This window comes from Corythoichthys intestinalis, chromosome 5 (genome assembly GCF_030265065.1).
Source record: "Corythoichthys intestinalis isolate RoL2023-P3 chromosome 5, ASM3026506v1, whole genome shotgun sequence".
NCBI lineage: Eukaryota > Metazoa > Chordata > Actinopteri > Syngnathiformes > Syngnathidae > Corythoichthys > Corythoichthys intestinalis.
The window spans coordinates 22,159,515-22,180,187 of NC_080399.1; the positions used below are offsets into that span (position 1 = coordinate 22,159,515).

The window sequence follows — 20,673 nt, forward strand, 5'->3', positions numbered from 1 at the left end:
TGTGGACAATGAATAAACCTATTTCAGGAGCAGCCAAGCAGCGGATATTGACCAGCTAAACACATGGAAATAAGTGGAAAAGTTTTGGTTATGAAATTAAGACATTTTATGCAACATACAAAAAAAAAATCAAGTTTAAAAAAGAAAGGAAAAATACTATACTCAAGGAGTGCAAGGAAACCACCAATACACAATCTGGCATCTTGGTTGGACCCCAAACAACAAATAAAAATTGTAATTTTTGGGGGAGAGGATAGGGAATGATTTTTTTTTTTTTTTTTTTAATGGTCCAAGAGCTCCTGAAATGACCCACACACATATAAGGAAAAAAAGTTTCAATGTAAATTATAGTGGCTCTCTGAATTTGTGTGGTAATGCAATGCAGCGGTTCAGCTCAAAATAAGACTCATATAATCGAGTCTTTAACTGAGTTGGCAAAAGTATTTTTTTTTGCTTAACTATTAACCAAAATCAGAAATACATTCATGAAATATTTCACTCCGTGTGCAGTGAAACTGTAATACACTACTTTTTGAACTGTACTAAAATAAGAATACTTTCCACAGTCTTCTAATTTTATGTACTTCTAAAATGAAGAAATACTGATTCAGACATCAATCTTAAGACAAGTGTTATTGAATAACAGGTGAAGAAAGACTAAACAAAAAAAGAGGCAGGAATACTGATAGGTGGGGATATTTTGGTCCACAGGTTGATTGGTCCGACTGCAATGGCAAAGCATTCTTTGTAGCAAAATGCATTCTGATTCCATGCTGAATCTGACCAAATGGAGTTTAGTTTTCCTCCTCGTCGTCGCTAAGGAAGCTGCGTCTGTCCTGAGTTGTCTCCCTCTCCCGCAGAAAGGTCTGCCTGATGGCCTCCAGCTCGGTCAACTCCAAACGGACTTTTTCAAGGTGGAAGCCGCGCCGGTTCTGGATTTGCCTCATCGGGAACGGGTTCATGTCCACAAAGGCGATGTTCATCAGCTTCCTGAAAAGAAAGGAAATACGAATACTGACTTGCGAGATGGTACTAATACGACAATATATCTTTGGCTGAATGATCATGTTTCAGAGCCATCGACGGCAAGAGTCGTCAAATCCATTTGAACTGGGAGAGGGAGGCACTGAATGATTGCTGCCAGCACTCCTAGTTCAAATGGATTTGACATCTATTGCCACCAATTTCAGCCTAAGATTTAATCATAACAGTGTACCCTTTATCCATAAAATTAATTACGACGCCTTACTGAACCGCTGTAACTGTCCTTATGTACAGTGCCTTGCAAAAGGATTCGGCCCCCTTGAATCTTGCAACCTTTCGCCACATTTCAGGCTTCAAACATAAAGATATGAAATTTAATTTTTTTGTCAAGAATCAACAACAAGTGGGACACACTCGGAAGTGGAACAACATTTATCGGATAATTTAAATTTTTTTAACAAATAAAACACTGAAAAGTGGGGCGTGCAATATTATTCGGCCCCTTTACTTTCAGTGCAGCAAACTCACTCCAGAAGTTCAGTGAGGATCTCTGAATGATCCAATGTTGTCCCAAATGACCGATGATGATAAACAGCATCCACCTATGTGTAATCAAGTCTCCGTATAAATGCACCTGCTCTGTGATAGTCTCAGGGTTCTGTTTAAAGTGCAGAGAGCATTATGAAAACCAAGGAACACACCAGGCAGGTCCGAGATACTGTTGTGGAGAAGTTTATTATTTATTATTTATTTGGATACAAAAAGATTTCCCAAGCTTTAAACATCTCAAGGAGCACTGTGCAAGCCATCATATTGAAATGGAAGGAGCATCAGACCACTGCAAATCTACCAAGACCCGGCCGTCCTTCCAAACTTTCTTCTCAAACAAGGAGAAAACTGATCAGAGATGCAGCCAAGAGGCCCATGATCACTCTGGATGAACTGCAGAGATCTACAGCTGAGGTGGGAGAGTCTGTCCATAGGACAACAATCAGTCGTACACTGCACAAATCTGGCCTTATGGAAGAGTGGCAAGAAGAAAGCCATTTCTCAAAGACATCCATAAAAAGTCTCGTTTAAAGTTTGCCACAAGCCACCTGGGAGACACACCAAACATGTGGAAGAAGGCGCTCTGGTCAGATGAAACCAAAATTGAACTTTTTGGCCACAATGCAAAACGATATGTTTGGCGTAAAAGCAACACAGCTCATCACCCTGAACACACCATCCCCACTGTCAAACATGGTGGTGGCAGCATCATGGTTTGGGCCTGCTTTTCTTCAGCAGGGACAGGGAAGATGGTTAAAATTGACGGGAAGATGGAAGCAGCCAAATACAGGAACATTCTGGAAGAAAACCTGTTGGTATCTGCACAAGACCTGAGACTGGGACGGAGATTTATCTTCCAACAGGACAATGATCCAAAACATAAAGCCAAATCTACAATGGAATGGTTCAAAAATAAACGTATCCAGGTGTTAGAATGGCCAAGTCAAAGTCCAGACCTGAATCCAATCGAGAATCTGTGGAAACAGCTTAAGACTGCTGCTCACAAACACTCTCCATCCAACCTCACTGAGCTCGAGCTGTTTTGCAAGGAAGAATGGGCAAGAATGTCAGTCTCTCGATGTGCAAAACTGATAGAAACATACCCCAAGCGACTTGCAGCTGTAATTGGAGCAAAAGGTGGAGCTACAAAGTATTAACACAAGGGGGCCGAATAATATTGCACGCCCCACTTTTCAGTTTTTTATTTGTTAAAAAAATTTAAATTATCCAATAAATTTTGTTCCACTTCACGATTGTGTCCCACTTGTTGTTGATTCTTAAAATTTTATATCTTTATGTTTGAAGCCTGAAATGTGGCGAAAGGTTGCAAGGTTCAAGGGGGCCGAATACTTTTGCAAGGCACTGTATATACTGTTCAGTATATGTACACTGCTGGCCAAAGTATTGGCACCCCTGCAATTCTGTCAAACAATGCTCAGTTTATCCCAGAAAATGATTGCAATTACAAATGCTTTGGTAGTTATGTCTTCAATTATTTTGCTTGCAAAAAAATACACAAAAGAGAATGGGGGGGGGGGGGATCATTCATTATCATTTTACACAAAACTCCACAAATGGGCCATACAAAAGTAATGGCACCCTTTGAAAAATCATGTGATGCTTCTCTAATTTGTGTAATTAACAGCACCTGTTACTTACCTGTGGCACATAACAGGTGGTGGCAATAACTAAATCACACTTGTAGCCAGTTAAAATGGATTAAAGTTGACTCAATCTCTGTCCTGTGTCCTTGTGTGTAACACATTGAGCATGGCGAAAAGAAAGAAGACCAAAGAACTGTCTAAACACTTGAGAAGCAAAATTGTGGGGAAGCATGGGCAATCTCAAGGCTACAAGTCCATCTCCAACGACCTGAATGTTCCTGTGTCTACCGTGTGCAGTGTCATCAATAAGTGTAAAGTCCATGGCACTGTGGCTAAACTCCCTAGATGTGGACGGAAAAGAAAAATTGAGAGATTTCAATGAAAGATTGTATGGATGGTGGATAAAGAACCTCGACTAACATCCAAACAAGTTCAAGCTGTTCCACAGTCCAGGGGTACAACAGTGTCAACCCGTACTATCCGTCGGTGTCTGAATGAAAAGGGAGTCTATGGTAGGATACCCAGGAAGACCCCAATTGTGAACCAGAGACATAAAAAAGCCAGGTTGGAGTTTGCCAAAACTTACCTGAGAAAGCCAAAAATGTTTTGGAAGAATGTTCTCTGGTCAGATGGGAAAAGGCATCAACATACAGTTTACAGAAATAAAAACGAGGCCTTCAAAGAAAATAACATGGTCCCCACAGTCAAACATGGCGGAGGTTCCCTGATGTTTTGGGATTGCTTCGCTAACTCTGGCATTGGACTGCTTGACTGTGTGCATTATGAAGTCTGAAGACCACCAACAAACCAAAACACACTTCAAAAGGCACTAGAAAATGGTTTGAGAGAAAGCACTGGAGACTTCTAAAGTGGCCAGCATTGAGTCCAGACCTGAATCCCATAGAACACTTACAGAGAGATCTGAAAATGCCAGTTTGGCAAAGGCACCCTTCAAATCTCAGAGACCTGGAGCAGTTGGCCAAAAAAGAATGGTCCAAAATTCCAGGAGAGCATTGTAAGAAACTCATTGATGGATTCCGGAAGCGGTTGTTCGCAGTTATTTTGTCTCAAGGTTGTGCTACCAAATATTAGGCTGAGGGTGCTAATACTTTTGTCCCACCCATTTTTGGAATTTTGTGTAAAATGATAATGATCTAATTTTTCTCTTTTGTATTTTTTCATTGCAAGCAAAATAAATGAAGAAATTACTACCAATGCATTTGTAATTGCAATCGTTTTCTGGGAGAAAATGAGCACTATGTGACAGAATTGCAGGGATGCAAATACTTTTGCCCAGGAGTGTATGTATATTCAATCTTCTACTTCTGAGCTACATGATAATTGATGGTTTCTTTATATTTTATTCAACCATGCCACTAATGTTTTCCTCAGAAAGTACAATTCCTAGAGTTATTTTCTTTTACCAAAAAAACACATTGTAATAAGTTTTTTTGTGTGTGTGTTTTTTGGGTGGCTCTAATGGATTAATGACAATCCCATTCATTTCAAAGTTGTAAAATGCAGGCATGAAAATGGGTCAGGGGTTAAAAAGGTGAGAAGGGTGTGGAGGAAATATATTCCAGTACACTGTATTGTACACCCCAACAAAATATTGAGCTCTGTCGACCCACACTGTGTTTCAGCAGGGCCATGCAGAGACCGGTGGAGGGGTGGGTGCTCGTAGATCAAAAGGGGCACATGAACAAGTATTTAATACACCTTAAAACAACATAACTTCAATTTTAACCAGCTTTAGATAATAATTGGCTGCGACTGTGACATACTTTAATTGGGAGGGGGCAACAGTGAATAGAAATCAAAACTGTCATCAACACTTTCTGGCTGTGACTCTGTCAGTCTGCCTCTTTTCTTCCTTCAACCTCTGCATCAAAACTTCCTTCCTCAACTTGTTCATCTGAGAACAAACCACATCAGATGGTCACTGAGCCACCAACAGCACAGTTTTCTTAAAACTATTATTTCATTATTATCCATACTTAACAACTCTAGCACCTAATGATTAATAAAGCAATGACATAAAAATCTTATAGAAAAATAACATTGTAATTGTGTTTATAATTGGATTCAATACCCGACTATCCTTGCAAACTTGTTCTTACCAGGTCTGCTATTCACCCAGCTGATGAGGTATCCACTGCCTTTAGCAGCCTCATCTAACTCCTTTTTTTTATCCCTCAATCTCCCTTCCCTACGACGCATATCTATGTAATGAAATATAAATATTTAAATAAACAAACAGACTCCCCGGTGGCTTTTAGTTTTAAAGCTTTCTTAATTTCTTTCTCACTCAATAACGATGGAGTTAGATTTGTGTTTTTATTATTCAATCAAAAAACAAAGTTACTTCTATCAAAAACAAAGTTGCTTCAATCAAAATACAGTATATACTTTTAATCCCAAAAAGTAGCTTCAATAAAAAAAAAATGTTTTTGATTGCAATAATAAATTTGAGACAAAAAAAGCATTTGAAAACTATTTTTCTTGATTGAAACAAATTTTTCCATTTAAGTAATGTTTTGCATTTGGGCCACATTTTGGCTAGGACATTTGTGTCTTTATTATTCAATCAAATAAGTTGCTTCAAACAAAAAAATATATATAAAAAGAAAAACTTTGCACATGTGCCAATCACCGTTTACCAAAGCCTGAGAGGGTTTGAGTAGACTCACTATGAAGCTTTTAATAAAGCCAAGCATTTTCTAACTACTTTATTCTTGTTTAAAAATAATTCGGTGGGGCAGTAACATGTTTAAAACTTATCATAATTCTTACATTTTGAAGTGCTTGAAAACCATTTATAAATGATACTTTGGTGAAAAAAGTGAAAAAACATGTCTTATATATATGTATCTTTTTTCCAATGTAAAATCTGAATAAATGCATTGAACACGCACAAAAAAATGGGGGAGGGGGGGCGCTACTTCGCGGTTTTCACTTATTGCGGCGGGTTCTGGTCCCCATTAACCGCGAAAAACGAGGGATCCCTGTATTTCTGAAAAGCTTTAAGAAGCAGGACTCATTCCCACCACTCGTCAGGCCGCTGTTGTGCCGACACCGGCCGTCAGCTCAAATCCAAGCCTAAAATAACGCGTCTCCGGCGGACGACGGGAGCGATGTGAGGCGCACCCTCCATCCGAGAGAATGCCGCTTAATTTGACTCAACAGTGTGTTTCTTCGTTTATATTACCGCTAAATACACAAGCTTAACGCCAATTTAACGGGAGCTATTTTTTTTCATGGGAGATTTGGCTAGCTCTGGCAGTGTTCAACGCAAGCTGCAACGAATGGCAGTAACTTTTTTATATCGCAAAACGTGAAAACGATTGAAACCATTACTCACCAAATTCAATCTGCTGGCAAATACAGGCAAGTGTGTATGCTGCGCTCTGGTCTGCCCCGATGTGGATAAGGCCTGCTTTTTGTTTTCGCAGCTTTGCAACGCAACCGAAGGCTCTCCGAGCACTCCTTGTACACGCGTAAGGAGTGCGCGCGTTTGGAATAATGGAACGCAGCTTGGGCCGATGATTGGTTCTCGTCAGCGAAGCATCTAGAAGGATTTGCTGACTGTGTTCTTAAGTGCTCAGTTTACGTACTAAGTTAATCACATGATGATAATAATAATAATTAAATAAAACCTCCCGACCCTGCCCCCCCTCCTCCCAAAAAGAATTTCTCCTCGGATCGACGCAATTCACGTAGGTCGCCCTTTTTGACTTCAAAACGGCGAATTTCGCCGAAAGGTGAGAGATTTTCATGCCTGAAAATGATTTAATTCATTCTGTGATGTGCTCACAGAATGACACAATTCCTTAAATATATTGTTTATAAATTCAGTTTCATTTTCCTACCTGGAATCAAGGATTGTGCGTGTGAAGTATCTGAGATATTTGAAAATGGTGGTGGAATCTTGCAACTTTAGGAACTCATCCTCCTTGTATTTGAAGAGTGCAAGAGCGAAACGAAAGATGATCTGTGGAGGTCATTTGTTGGCTTATTTGGGGTTGGATTCAATAATCACGTATTCATTATGTGATTTTTGACTATCTCACTTTAGGCCCTTCATAGAGGAAGGCATCCCAGATCTTGAAGAGGATGTCGCTGACCACGCTGTCCACAAACACCACCAGGAACCAGTTGAAGGTAATGAGGGAGAAGTCCACCTTGTGTTGCTCAAAGTGGCTGTGAAGTCGTGGCAGCTTCTCGTTCATAAGGTCCTTGAAGACGCGCTGGTCCACCTATACAGACCCCAACGTCCATGATTCACAATAACGTTTTAAGTAAAATTGCATCTATGTGTCCTTCGGTTTACCTGTGAGCCAAGCAGAGTCTTGGTGTAATAGTCTCTTGGCATGAACACTTCCACAATGGCTATGAGGCTCCAAAATGCATCTTCTTGGTCCAGATAGAGTAATGCAATAGCTGCTAGCCTAAAAAACACACAAGTTAAGGGTAAGATTAACCTAATGTTCTGTTTCCCAACCATGATTGAGCCACTGCATTCATTTTATGAGAGAAAAATATCACAACGCACCATTAAACAAAAATGTGACAAAAATATACCTTGTACACAGAACTTATGACAGACTTCTAGATGTGAAAGGTGGGGCTGTTTAGTTGAATGCAATGTTTATATTCTGTTGTCCAAATCATGTAGACATACAAATTAATCTTTTTTTATCTTTTTTATTTAATTGCTCTACCTGTCATTAGTAAACACAGGTGTCAAAATCAAGGCCCACTTCCAAATCATTTTGCACACCATGAAAGTAAATCATGAGCACTGACCTCGTGTTTTTTTTTTTTTTTTTTTTTTGCTTGAATGAAATGCAGATAAAATTTCTATAGTACTTGATGAACTACTGAGGACTACAGAAAATCAGAGAATATGTTATAAATAAATAAATAAATGAATAAGCATGTTTGAAAATTAAGAAATAAAAGAGAATATTAAGTTTTTCTTATTTTTTTTTAACCCAAAACTATTTCAAAATATACATATAACATTTACAGATCTTTCCTATTTTTGTTTACCTATTAAAAATGTAAATAAAAAAATAACTACAAATAAACACAAAAACTAAAAATAAATAAAAAAAGACGTAAAAATTGTTAAAAAATATATATATTTATATATTTACCGTTTCAATATTTGCTATAAATAGGTTCAAAAACCAGATTCGGGCCATTTTTTGGTCAACAATGTCCCCGAATGATTAGTAAACAATCAAAACTTATCGATTCACCTGATCATGGATTAGTCGACTGATCGTGGACGCCCTAACTATGATGTGGCCTGCGACAAAAATGAATTTGGTAACCTTGAAATACATTAAACAACTTGCAAAGGTAAATCTACTGTATCTTTAGTAATCAAAGCGCGTTGACACAATCTCTCTATTTACCTACTGGTGATGTAGGAGCAATGTGGGGTTCGGTATCTTGCTCAAGGATACTTAGATCAGGTCACCAGGGCGTGGAATCAAACCCACAACCTCTGGGTTTTGGGAACGAATACTCTACCACTTACACAAATTAAATAAAATTGGATCATTTCTTACAGTACATTTGAGAATCTCAGGAATACGGGTCCGTAATCACTGTCCTAGGACATGGACACATAAATTCATATGGTAAATGATGGCACTATTACCTGTTAAGTCCCTGGCAGTATCCTATGTCTGGATTCCTCCATGAGAAAGCCACCAGAACATTCCTGAGCTTCTGGATCCCAATAGCACTCGGAGAAGAGTAGTGCTTGTTGTTGGGTAAAGTACGCAATAAGTCCAGCTCAATCTGCTTGGAAGCAGGGTTAGGTTTGTCCCGGGCCACGTTTAGTAAAGTCTCATAATAGTCGGGCGCCAAGTGATCCCGGAGCTTCTTGACGTGAACGGAGACGCACCAGCGCCAGAGCTGAGAGCGATGCTCATGGGGGATACCGCAGCGGATCAGCGCCTTGAGCTCAGGAGAGCGCACCAAGTTCCGGTTCATGGTGCTGGCTAGAAAGTTTTCCCACTTGACACCGATGGACACCTCCTGATCCGTCATGGCGAGGGACTTGAGTTCCAAGGCTCTTACTTTGGCGACAAGACGCTCCTCTTCTTCCTCTTCCTCAGGCAACGTCTTGAAGCCGTAGACGTCATACTCGCTGTTAATGACATCACAGAGGAGAGGTTGTATTAACTCATTGGCTGCCATTAACGGTAACAGATGTCTAATTCATTTAAATTGGGAATGCTGACAGTGAATGATAGTGTTTGAGTGCAATTGACGGCGATAGACATTCAATCCATTATTACTAGGAAGGTTGGCAACGATCATTCATCGTCGGCGCCAATTGTTGTGAGCACTGGCGTCGTTAGGCCTATTTTAGGGGGGCTTCAGACCCATGTAATTAATAAACCTAATGCTCATTTTTTGACATATAAAAACCTGGCTTCCACACTACAGACAATCTTTGCGCACGGCTTATCTTTTTTGTTTTGCAGTCAAAAGTGACATCCCAGCACTAAACTAATGCTGCTACTTAGCTACTGCTAGCTAGTTAGTCTGAAATGCACTGTGAAGGTCCAGGTTGTTTATAGAGTCAAGTCTTTTATTCAACTATCTTCGGGGTGACTTCCTTCGAATCTGGAGCATTAGCTCTTTCTCACTTTATGCATAGATGAGTACAGGAGCTGAGCTCATTCACGTACAGTACAGGCCAAACGTTTAGACACACCTCATTCAATGCAACACAAATGAAGATCCTAACCCCAAATGGCGACAGTGTGCAAAAAAATGATCAGATCAAAGGGTGGCTACTTTAAAGATACTAGAATATTATACATGTTTTTAGTTATTTCCCCCTTAGTACATAATTCCACACATATTCATTCATAGTTTTATTACCTTCAGTGAGAATTCACAATGTAAATAGCCATGAAAATAAATAAAACGCATGAATGAGAACGTGTGTCCAAACTTTTGACCTGGAATGTATGATTATCATCAGTGGATGGTCATAATACCGGTAATACACTAATAATAATCACTCCACCACCTTTATTGACCTGTAGGAGTCAACGCAGAGGAGCAAAGAGGGAAAGAGGGGAGAGACCTCTATTGTTGAAGTGAGTAGGACAGTAAGAAAGTGGAGAAAGCCAAGAATATGATTATTTGGGGGTGGGTGCGTGTGTGTAAGGCAAATTAGCCTGACCCAGATATTACTTCAAGAAATTAGAAATCAAGAAATTAGTATTTTTCAGGGTTTGAAATTACAGACATTTTTGTTACATATGTGCCTAAAATGTAATCTGTGCGACTTACAAATATTTGGGAACAAAAAAATACTGTGTTGTGAGCGAAAGTCATGGCATTACACACACAATTATTATATATATATATATATATATATATATATATATATATATATATATATATATATATATATATATATATATATATATATATATATATATATATATATTAGGCCTGAACGATATTGGAAAAAACTATTGCTGCGATTTTTGGGGGGTTTGCGATATATTATTGCGATATTAAAACATATATATATATATATATATATATATATATATTTTTTTTTTTTTTTTTTTTAAAGAAATTTTTACTAGATGACTTGAATAGCTGTTTGGAAAGACTTTGGATGACTCATCATAACCACAGTGCACAGTATTCCATCGTTTTTCGCAGTTAATAGGGACCAGAACCCGCCGCGATAAGTGAAAAACCGCGAAGTAGCGCATACACCACCCCCCCCCCCCCCCATTTTTTTTTTTTGTGTGTGTACTCAATGTATTTATTCAGATCTAGCACTGGAAAGAGATACATATAAGACATGTTTTTTTTATCACTTTTTCCCCCCAAAGTATGATTTTTAAAAATGTATATGTATATATATTTCAATCAATTCTTTTTAAGCACTTCGAATGTAATAATTATGATCCGTTTTAAACATAACTGTCCCGCTGAATCATTTTTAAACAAGGATAAAGTACTGTAGTAGAACAATGCTTGGCCTTATTAAATGCTTCTGTTTACCTAACATGGCTATGACTCTTGGAGTGACAAGTAGAAATTACAAACTCCTCATAGTCACTTCTGGCGTTTATTTTATATGTCTCGAACATCTCCCCATTCTATCCCCACAGACACACACACACATTCATTCCAGCCCGCGCTTCCTTGCAGAAATGTTTACCAAGTTAAACGATGATTGACAGATTGCTGCCCGGCTTCTTTGGCCAGATCAAAGCCATCGTTAACTTTAATAAGCAAGTGCTGCAGTGACTGAGAGCTGGGAAAGGAAGTGAGAGAGGCTGTACGAGCGAATGGATTGGAAAGAAAAAAAAATTATCGCACATCCTTGCTATGGGACTATCGCGCATGCGCACATCGCGATGACGATGTTTAAACGATATATCGTTCAAGCTTAAAATATATATATATATAATTACACATATATTGCTACGTTTACTTACATCCTGGGCATCTCCAAGGGGCTAAGGCCCCCTAATTCTTAAAAGCTAGCGACGCCCCTGGTTGTGAGTTCTATTTGGTGTAACCTAAACAAACCTGGAAACCGACCAGTGTGTTAAAATAAAATCATCAAATACTTCACTCTGTCCGTAGTGAATGTCACTTTTTGAATTGAATTACTGAATTAAAAACAGTTTTCCACATCATTCAAAACTTAATAATAGGGGTGCACCAATTCAAATTTTCTGGCCAATTACCAATTATTGCTTTTTGAAAAGGCTGATCAGCCGATCTTAATTTTTACCACTCCCGATTTTTTTTCCATAAACAACAGCATGCACCTTTAATATTCGCATCAATCTTGTGTTATTGTAACACACTGAACATTACCTGTGAACGTACTCTTTTTTTTTTTTAAACTACATTACCTGTGAACGTAGACTGTTTTTTTTTAAAAAACTGAACATGCAGTAGCTTTCATAAAATTAGAAGTAAAAAACTTGCCTTTCCAAACTCCAAAATTATGCCTTCCTTTACTACAACAATATAATGCAGCCGTATGAATTCCAATACAAATTTCATTCAATAACGTACCAAAGAGCGGTAGATGTTTCAACCGTAAACATTATGTTGGGGTCGTGAAAGTATGAAAATATCTAACAAGTCAACTGATATGCTCATATTCGTGACCACGAATGCCCGCGACCAAATTAAGCTAGCTAGACGTAATCGGTTACATTTTATATTTTAACGATCACATTTTATATTTTAACGATCAACCGATCACCCACGATTTACGAAATCAGCCAAGCAATCGGTCGGTGCACCTTTAATTGAGATGTATCTGTATGTTATGATACAGTAATTATTTATTCTGCAGGACTGTTTCAATTTATGTGCTGTTGATACCTGACAGTGTTGGTTCTGAAAACAGGGTGCTCTTCCTGCTCGGGGTTCTCCACCTGTAGCGCATCTTCCAACAATCTGGAGATGACTTCGCGGGCAGGACTCTGCTCCGAAGAAGAGCACACCGGATTCTTCACCTCTTGTAGCAGTACCAGATACTTACTCTCCACCTGACACAACTTGGCCTCCAGTGCTGTGTACTGAACAGTAAGGAAAAAAGATTAAGTCATCCTGGACTTCCCCTAAGAATGATTCAGGCTTCCTGTTTCTTGCCACACACACACACACACCCATAAGGTACCTTAGCTTCCAATGCTTTCTCGCGAGTTTCGGCATTTCTGCGCAACCCTGTCAGGTCCAGGATTTCTTTGTTGAGGAATTTGTTTTGGGTTTTATATCCTTGAAGACTATCCTGAAAGTGAAACATGTAATAGACTCAGAAATTATTATATTAGTTGGAATGCTTTGATTGCAAATTTCTCGAGTTTTTGTCACTAAAACTTTACCTACTCCAACATTTTACACCCTAATAAGAGTACTCGAACTAAAAAATGTTCCAAAAATTCACATGACGCAGGGCTGTATCTTTACAAGCCTAAAAATTCACGGCTACCTACCCAAAACTTACTTTTTTTGTCAAATGGCACTTTAATCCTAATACACTGACATTGTTTATTCAATTTATAATGCACTGATTAACACCAATAAAAATCTTTCCATTTTCTCCAATTGATTTTCAACTCAGATCCACAAAAAATTCTCCATTGGTGGACCCACCCCAAAAAAATTCTGTTAGCGGTCATTATATTTTACACCCTAAAACTTTTTCAGGACGCGATCCCAAATCAACAGTAATCTAGAGAAAAAAAAAAATCAACAGGAAGTGAATTGGAAATGCCCCCAACGATCAAGAAATTAACAGTGACCCCAATTTACCCCTTCATTAACAAGAAGTGAGACTCAATTGGCTTAAAACCACTTAATTCAACATTATTCCACATAATTTCCTCATGCGTGCAGTATACCCTCTGACAGAAATCACATTTTCTAGTAAAAATGTAGTAAAATACACAAAAGAGAGAGGAAACTATAAACACATAGAATACAGCATTTACCTTGAGGATGTCCAGTTCCTGTTGTTCCCTTCCAGGAGGTGTCGAACCGTCATTGGGAGTTCCACTCTGCTCCGTGCTCTGCTGCGAGAGCTTCATGATCGCTTCATCTTTGGCCTGGATGGTCTCCATCAGCATTCCCAGCTGATCGTTTATCTCCCCAACCTTAATTTTCAGCCCCTTCAACTCTTGTTGGAGGCTCTCTTTCTCCAAAGCCAGACGCTCCATGTGTCCACACATGGATTGGATCTGTCCATCTCTTTCTTGAACCTGAGCCTCTAAACGCGTAACCTCGTCAGGGCTTAGCGCTGGGTGGTGGGTTTGATCGGACTCAGTGGACGTGGGATCCGGAGGCGGTACTGGTCGATGTACTGGTTGTCGATCACACTGGGATGTTCTTAAGGTCTGCTGCAAAAGTCTTACCAACTCCTAATCATTTGAATACATTTTCATCTGATCAAGTGATCATTCAAGCAAATATTCATACTGTATATGATAACAGATACCCACAGAGGTACATCGACATACGATCGCTTCAACACACGAATCTTTTCGACATCCGACGTAAAATTTCACTCGCCATTTGTTTCTACATCCGACGACGTGGTCGAAATACGACAATTTATGACAGCCCTGCAGTTTCGTTGTTTTCCTGCAAGACCGACGCACGGCGGACTTTCTTGTGAGAGAAATCAACACAAGTTCCAAGAAGGTTAGTGCAGGTGGTGAACAAAAGGAAAAAGGTGATGGGTCGCTTACTATTGAAAGGAAGATGGAAATTATAGAAAAATATGAGCGTGGTGTGCACGTGTGTGAACTGGCTCGATAATACGGCCGTACTGTCTACCATCTCGACGGTCCTCGTTCGACCTCCGTTCGCCAGTCTTTATAAGTTAAGGTGATAATTATTAATATTGTAACATTGCCAAACAAATCTCCAGCTTTGTCAGGTTTTTAATCATTTATTTCAGAACTTGCGCAACACAACGTGCCTTCTGTCTCCCGCAGCTAACACCAGCAACAGAACATGAAAAAAAGTAAAAACCCTAATCCAACTCTCTCACTCTGTCACGTCAGCCACGCGGTGCGTTCAGGTACACCACGCAAAACACAACCGCCACAACAGAACCCGATTCGTTACATTATTACAGGTATTATTATTATTACTATTATTATATTACTATTCCGATTCTTATTTAGAATTTATTCGTTTTGCTCTATGTAATTGCTATTTGCAGTAGTACCAGCAGTATTTATTAAGGATTTAGAGCAGGTTTCCGGGTTTTTAAACGAATGAATGGAATTCTAATGTATTCTTATGGTAAATCCTGCCCGACATACGACCATTTCGACTTACAAACAAGGTCATGGAACGAATTAACTTCGTATGTAGAGGTACCATCATATTAAAAAACTTTGTATTAGCAAACTGTGTAGATGTATACACTGTCAGAAATAAGAGAATCAAGGTTCTTAAAATCCTTTCTACCTTCTGGCTGGCCAACTCCTCTTTGATTTTGGCTTCTTCTTTTTGCATGCGACACAATTCTTCCTGCTGGCTTTGAAGACGAAGTTGAAGCTCTGAATATTTGCCGTTAAACTCCACCGGAGAACTCTCGGCGCTGCGGCACTCATTATTGCGACCGAACTTCCCCGAGCCCATCATGTCACGGAGCAGAGGCCTCTTTGGCCTTGACGAGTTGCGTACAAAGTCAAACGCCGATCCAAAAGAATCTGAGAGACAAGATTTCATCATGACTGTTTTTTTGTTCAAATGTTTCATGAAAATGAGCAACATAAGCAAAGAGAAGTAACTTTGTGAATGAGCGGACTTACGTCTGTGAATTTCTGGGTGATGCTTGTGTTCTGGGAAGTCTTTGGGTGGAGCATCCACAAGCTCCCACTCGTCTGCACTGCTGTTGTTGCCCGTATAAAACACGCTGCGTTTGCTATCGCCTGCCCTACCCGGTCGCAGATATGACATGGAGTTCCTAAAACAACAAACTAGTCAGCTGAGAGTCTACCGCAAGAAATCACAGTGAGGTCATCTGATTTAATAAAGGTTGAATATTCTGAGATGACTGTTTTGGAATAATGGTCAAAAATTTCTTTTTAAAACCGGGTGACAGCAAAAATTTGCACTCCGCATGTCACATTGTTGTCATTTTAGTGTTGAATCATGTTGTTTCTCCACATAAGGGGAACTATTCTCATCTGTGTCCGATAGCAAAGGGTGAGTGTAACAATTTCCTCTATTGCAATCCATCATAGAAAGAAGTATGGGGTCATTGTTCTTTTCTTCTTCACTCTCAACTTGTTTTGCCTGTTGAGCGGGGACTTAAAAATACACGTGTCGCATTCAAACCTTCTAATAAAATTAAGCATGGACAGGGTGAACTAGAATTAGATTACAGTGAACCCCTATTATCAAAGGGGATACACATTACAGTAGGTGAAATGTGATACATCTCTTGAACAATATGCACAGGTAACCAACCTGAGTTCTGTACCAAAGGTCTTGAATGCGAAATTAAGGGTATTTGTCGAAGAGGCAGTCCCTCTGGCTGACTGAATCCCAACCGTTCCACTGCCTTCCGTCTGAGACTCCATGTCAAAATCACTGCGGAGCTTCTCCATGCTGTCACTGAGCTTTTCAAAGAGGAATGCATCTGGAATTCATAGTAATTATATGGTACAGTATTACACACAACATTAGGAGCTAGGCATGTGCCGGTATGATATTCTGATGGTATGATAACCTGATGCCAAAATATCACGATTTCACGGTATCACAATTACAGCTCTAAAATATGTTACTTCGAGATATGGGTATCTGGGTAAAATAAAAAAAAAAAATAAAATAAAAAAAACTTTTTTCCATTGAACCGGATTTTTATTTTTCAAAACTAAGGCTGTGAAAATTATCGCGTTAACGGGCGGTAATTAATTTTTTTGAATTAATTACATTAAAATATTTGACGCATTTAACGCATGTGTGGAATGACCCGCTCAAACAGATTAATGACAGCACAGTGTCTTGTCCACTTGTTACTTGCATTTGTTTTTTGGTGTTTTGTCGCCCTCTGCTGGCGCTTGGGTGCAACTGATTTTATGGGTTTCAGCACGCTCTGCTGACGTGATTATATGTCGACGCGAACTCATACCAATAGACAGTGCTAAACAGACCAGCTAACGTCTGCATCCAGTATACAGTGGCAGTTCTCGCAGTCTCATCACACTGTTTGTGTTTTATACATGCATCGCTTGTGAGTTGCATTCTTTCTTTGTATATATTTATGAGAATTGTGCTTTTAATATAAAATTTCTATAACTTGTACTAACATTTATCTTTTAAGAACATGTCTCTCTATCCATGAATCCCTTTAACAGAATGTTAATAATTTTAATGCCATCTTGTTGATTTATTGTTATAATAAACAAATACAGTACATATGTACAGTATGTTGAATGTATATATCCATCTTGTGTCTTTTCTTTCCATTCCAACAATAATTTACAGAAAAATATGGCATATTTTAGAGATGGTTTGAATTGCGATTGATTACGATTAATTAATTTTTAAGCCGTGATTAACTCGATTAAAAATTTTAATCGTTTGACAGCCCTATTCAAAACATATTGGCAAATTGGAACATAAGTATAATGTTAAGTTAAAAAAAATTATGAAATAACTAATATATTCTAAATAAAATATTAAAAAAAGGAAGTCCTTTAGGTGAGCCTAAACCCACAGCTCAACATTATTACCATCAGAAAAAAATAATTGAATTATTTTCCATAAAAAGCATGTGTGTATGACTTGTATCATGTTTACATTATACACACACTCTCTTTCTTAACAAATGCAGTTGCCAGACAGAAAAATAACACGTTTCACCACCGCTAGACGCACTAAACACGCTGGACTTAACTCTCACACCTGGTGGGAAACGTTCATGACAGTGTTTACTAACTTTTAACTTTGTATAAATGAGAAATTATATTGGAGGTATTGCCTCCTCGGCAGCCACACTACACAAACATGTTTTACATGTCGGTTGGCCCTCCTCGCGGCCGTCTGTAACTTTCTGTAGCCGAAGTATTCCCATACCAGCGATTTCGTTTTCTTCAATGGGGGAAAAAGTACAGGAGTTTCACTTCCTCCAGCCCTCGCGTAGCATAGCTGAATCACTGACACTGAGCAACAACCGGTGGGGGAGGGTTGAGCCTTGTAGCTGCAAGCGAGGGATTTCTCCATGTATTTTTGGAACATAAAAAAATAGCTAATACCTTAGGGATGGTATGATGGAAAATGTTTGCGTTTTCCAAACCTTGACATTTTCATACCACGTAATACCTTGAAAACGGTAATCGGCACATGTCTATTAGGAATTATTACTCAGTGTAATAAATGATACAAAAATTACCAAAAAAATAATAATGGTAGTTTTGATTGACAGATTGTGGTGCATCATGTGGAGGGGTTTTAAACAGAACAGGTCGCCATGCCCTTGATGGATTCCAAAGAATCGCAACGTCAGTTCATCTCACACAGACACACAGTACGTTGCTTGTCTCAGCCAATATTGGCCAACAAGAGGAGATTGAAATTGGGCGCAAGAAAGTCAAAGTGCAAAACAAATGAGTGATGTTTATCTGTCCACCGCTTTATCATACAGCTAATAAACAAATCTTTTGGGAAAAATGCCCAATTATTTGCATGTGTTGACTAGCTATCACTAGGTTATTAAAACTCTACTGAAAATATTTAGTCATGCTTATCTCCTGACAACCTTGAATGTTTTAACATTTTATTGCAGGCAGGAGCACACTTTATTGAATGTCTGACTGACCTAGTGAGTCTTATCTACATTCCTGCATATAATTCATAACCTGTAATGGTTATGAAGTCTATGATTCCTTCATATCATCACAATACACCGGAGGAAAAAAAATCAAAGATCAAGGTCTTTTATGACTGGAAATGTTGCATTAAAGCCTTTAAATCACAGGTAAGAAACTCAGGGCTTGGGGCCAACATTTGCCCTTCCATCTCGGTTTATACATACATTTGATGAGGTTATTAGGGTTGCACAATGCACATGCATGATGCAATGGACAAATAGTTTAACTGCTCCTCTGTAAATAAACAAAGAGCTTAAAGTTTTTGGCATTGTATTGCTCCTTCTCATGTAGCATGAGGAAAAAGAAAAAGTTGTGGATGGATATACATTACGCAGCACATGTGTGATAACCTCTGTACCGTTATCTTTGGCTACAAGTCCGCTGATTGGGTGGGCTAAGGTGGGCGAGCTCCAACTGTCCCTCTGTCCGCAGCCTCGTGAGTTGCTGAACTCCCAGCGCTTCTGTTGCAGTTGGTGAAGCCAGAAGTGCATTACTTGCTTGCTGGGGGCCTGGGGATACAAATGTAAACACACACACAATCATTTATCAAACTGCATTATACTGACAGCTACTTCTGATACTTGGGTTGCCTACAATGCCAGAATACTGTATGCTGAAGACAAACCAGTATTTTAGAGTGCACTTCTGTACAATTAGCACACAAAAAACAGTACTGTTAAAAGCAATACGATACAATCAAAAGTGAGTATTTGTTACAGTAATTTTGAATGAAATTTGGACTTGCATAACTGTTCGCAACATGGTGTACGTTTACTAAAGCTTATCATTTTGGTTTGGCAGGTTGTTTTTGCAGACTCACTCTATATGGCCGCATAAAAATGAGGGCCTATATGAAAATGTATGGGCTTCAAACAATAGACAATCATGCGGATTGACACTATAAAGTGAAAGTAGATGATTTTTTTAAATGGACAACAAAGCAGTAAACCGTGTTGCTTTCAAGGAAATTATAGAGCAGTATTTTTTACAGGATCACATACTTCTCATTTCAATGAAAAGCACACATTATGTCCTAAAGATGCTACATTTTACTCTACATTTCAAAGCGCCAAATCTTTTCTAGAACGTTTTGTACAAAATGGAAGCAGGAAACATTAAATTATACATATTCTCAAAACAGCTAAAACCATGTTTCCAATTCCCTGAAATGCTCCATTTGTGAAATATTGGGTTAGGGGTGGGCAGATTTATTTTAAACCTGTTGTAATAAAAACAGAAGAAAAGGATTAGTGCGTTTTGTATTCTTGCCTGTTTACTGAACTACATCTTGCATTTATGGGCACAGAAGCTCCAGTCCCCGCCTGGAGGAAAGCAATCTGTTTTGTAATGATTATTCCCACCATCTGTTAGTATGAGATGATGCAAAGCAAAGAAGACCTGGTGCAAGCATATTGCCGCCGGTATCATGTGATGGCAATCATGTGACAAGCAGAGACCTAAGGACAAATGGTCATATTTTTACATTGCAGAGCGCATGACGGCAATAGACATCCGCATTGCCAGCCCTTCCATCCAGTTCGAGAGAATTGGATGTCTATCGCCGTCAATGGCAGTTCATGAGTGCTACACAAATGCAGAATGAATGGGTGTGTCAGCCGTTCAAAACTGAAAGGGAAACAGTGGGGAGTTTACATGACAGTAACAGAAAGCGGGAGCACACATGCTTAAAAAGTTAATACCTTGAGCAGAAACTCCTTCCCCGCCGTACTTATCCCAAAGTGTCCCTCGTCGGCCTCCAAGTCGTAGCTGAAGCAGGCATCGCCAATTTCGATGTGTCCCAAAGGTAAAGCGTCCTGGGGACTCTTGAAGTAATACAGATAACATTTTCTGGGGTCGTACACGAACCACCGTGGCTTGTACCCCCTAAGAGGCCCCTTGCCGGACAGTTTGTTCAAGAAGCCGCATAACTTGGAGGACTGCTCCTTCGCCGCTTCAACGTCGACGCCTTCGGCTTCCTTGGCGGAGGCTTCGAGCAGAGGAGCAGGGCCGGAGCTCGACTCACCGCCATCCTCCTCTTCGTTCATCTTACCTCGAAGTTTCTTCTTCGTGCAGCGTAGCGGATGCCCACTTCTGTGTCCATCCGCATGACTGGCTGG

The 20,673-nt window shown here is 39.3% G+C and overlaps 1 protein-coding gene across 2 annotated transcripts; it reads right to left on the reverse strand.

Moving 5' to 3' along the window:
- Positions 1-257: 257 nt before the first annotated feature.
- On the reverse strand, positions 258-20,673 carry tbc1d2b (TBC1 domain family, member 2B). Of its 2 annotated transcripts, none has more exons than XM_057836130.1 (13): positions 20,257-20,673; positions 18,915-19,065; positions 16,149-16,320; positions 15,488-15,642; positions 15,141-15,385; positions 13,655-14,080; positions 12,841-12,951; positions 12,543-12,739; positions 8,809-9,303; positions 7,468-7,585; positions 7,208-7,393; positions 7,007-7,128; positions 258-990 (listed from the first exon to the last, which is right to left on the reverse strand). In XM_057836130.1, the coding sequence occupies exons 1-13, from the start codon at positions 20,599-20,601 to the stop codon at positions 795-797; spliced, it is 2,919 nt and encodes a 972-aa protein (XP_057692113.1). In that variant the 5' UTR covers positions 20,602-20,673; the 3' UTR covers positions 258-794. The 2 variants fall into 2 exon arrangements, with proteins under 2 accessions (XP_057692113.1, XP_057692114.1); XM_057836131.1 differs by lacking the exon at positions 20,257-20,673 and adding an exon at positions 19,826-19,987.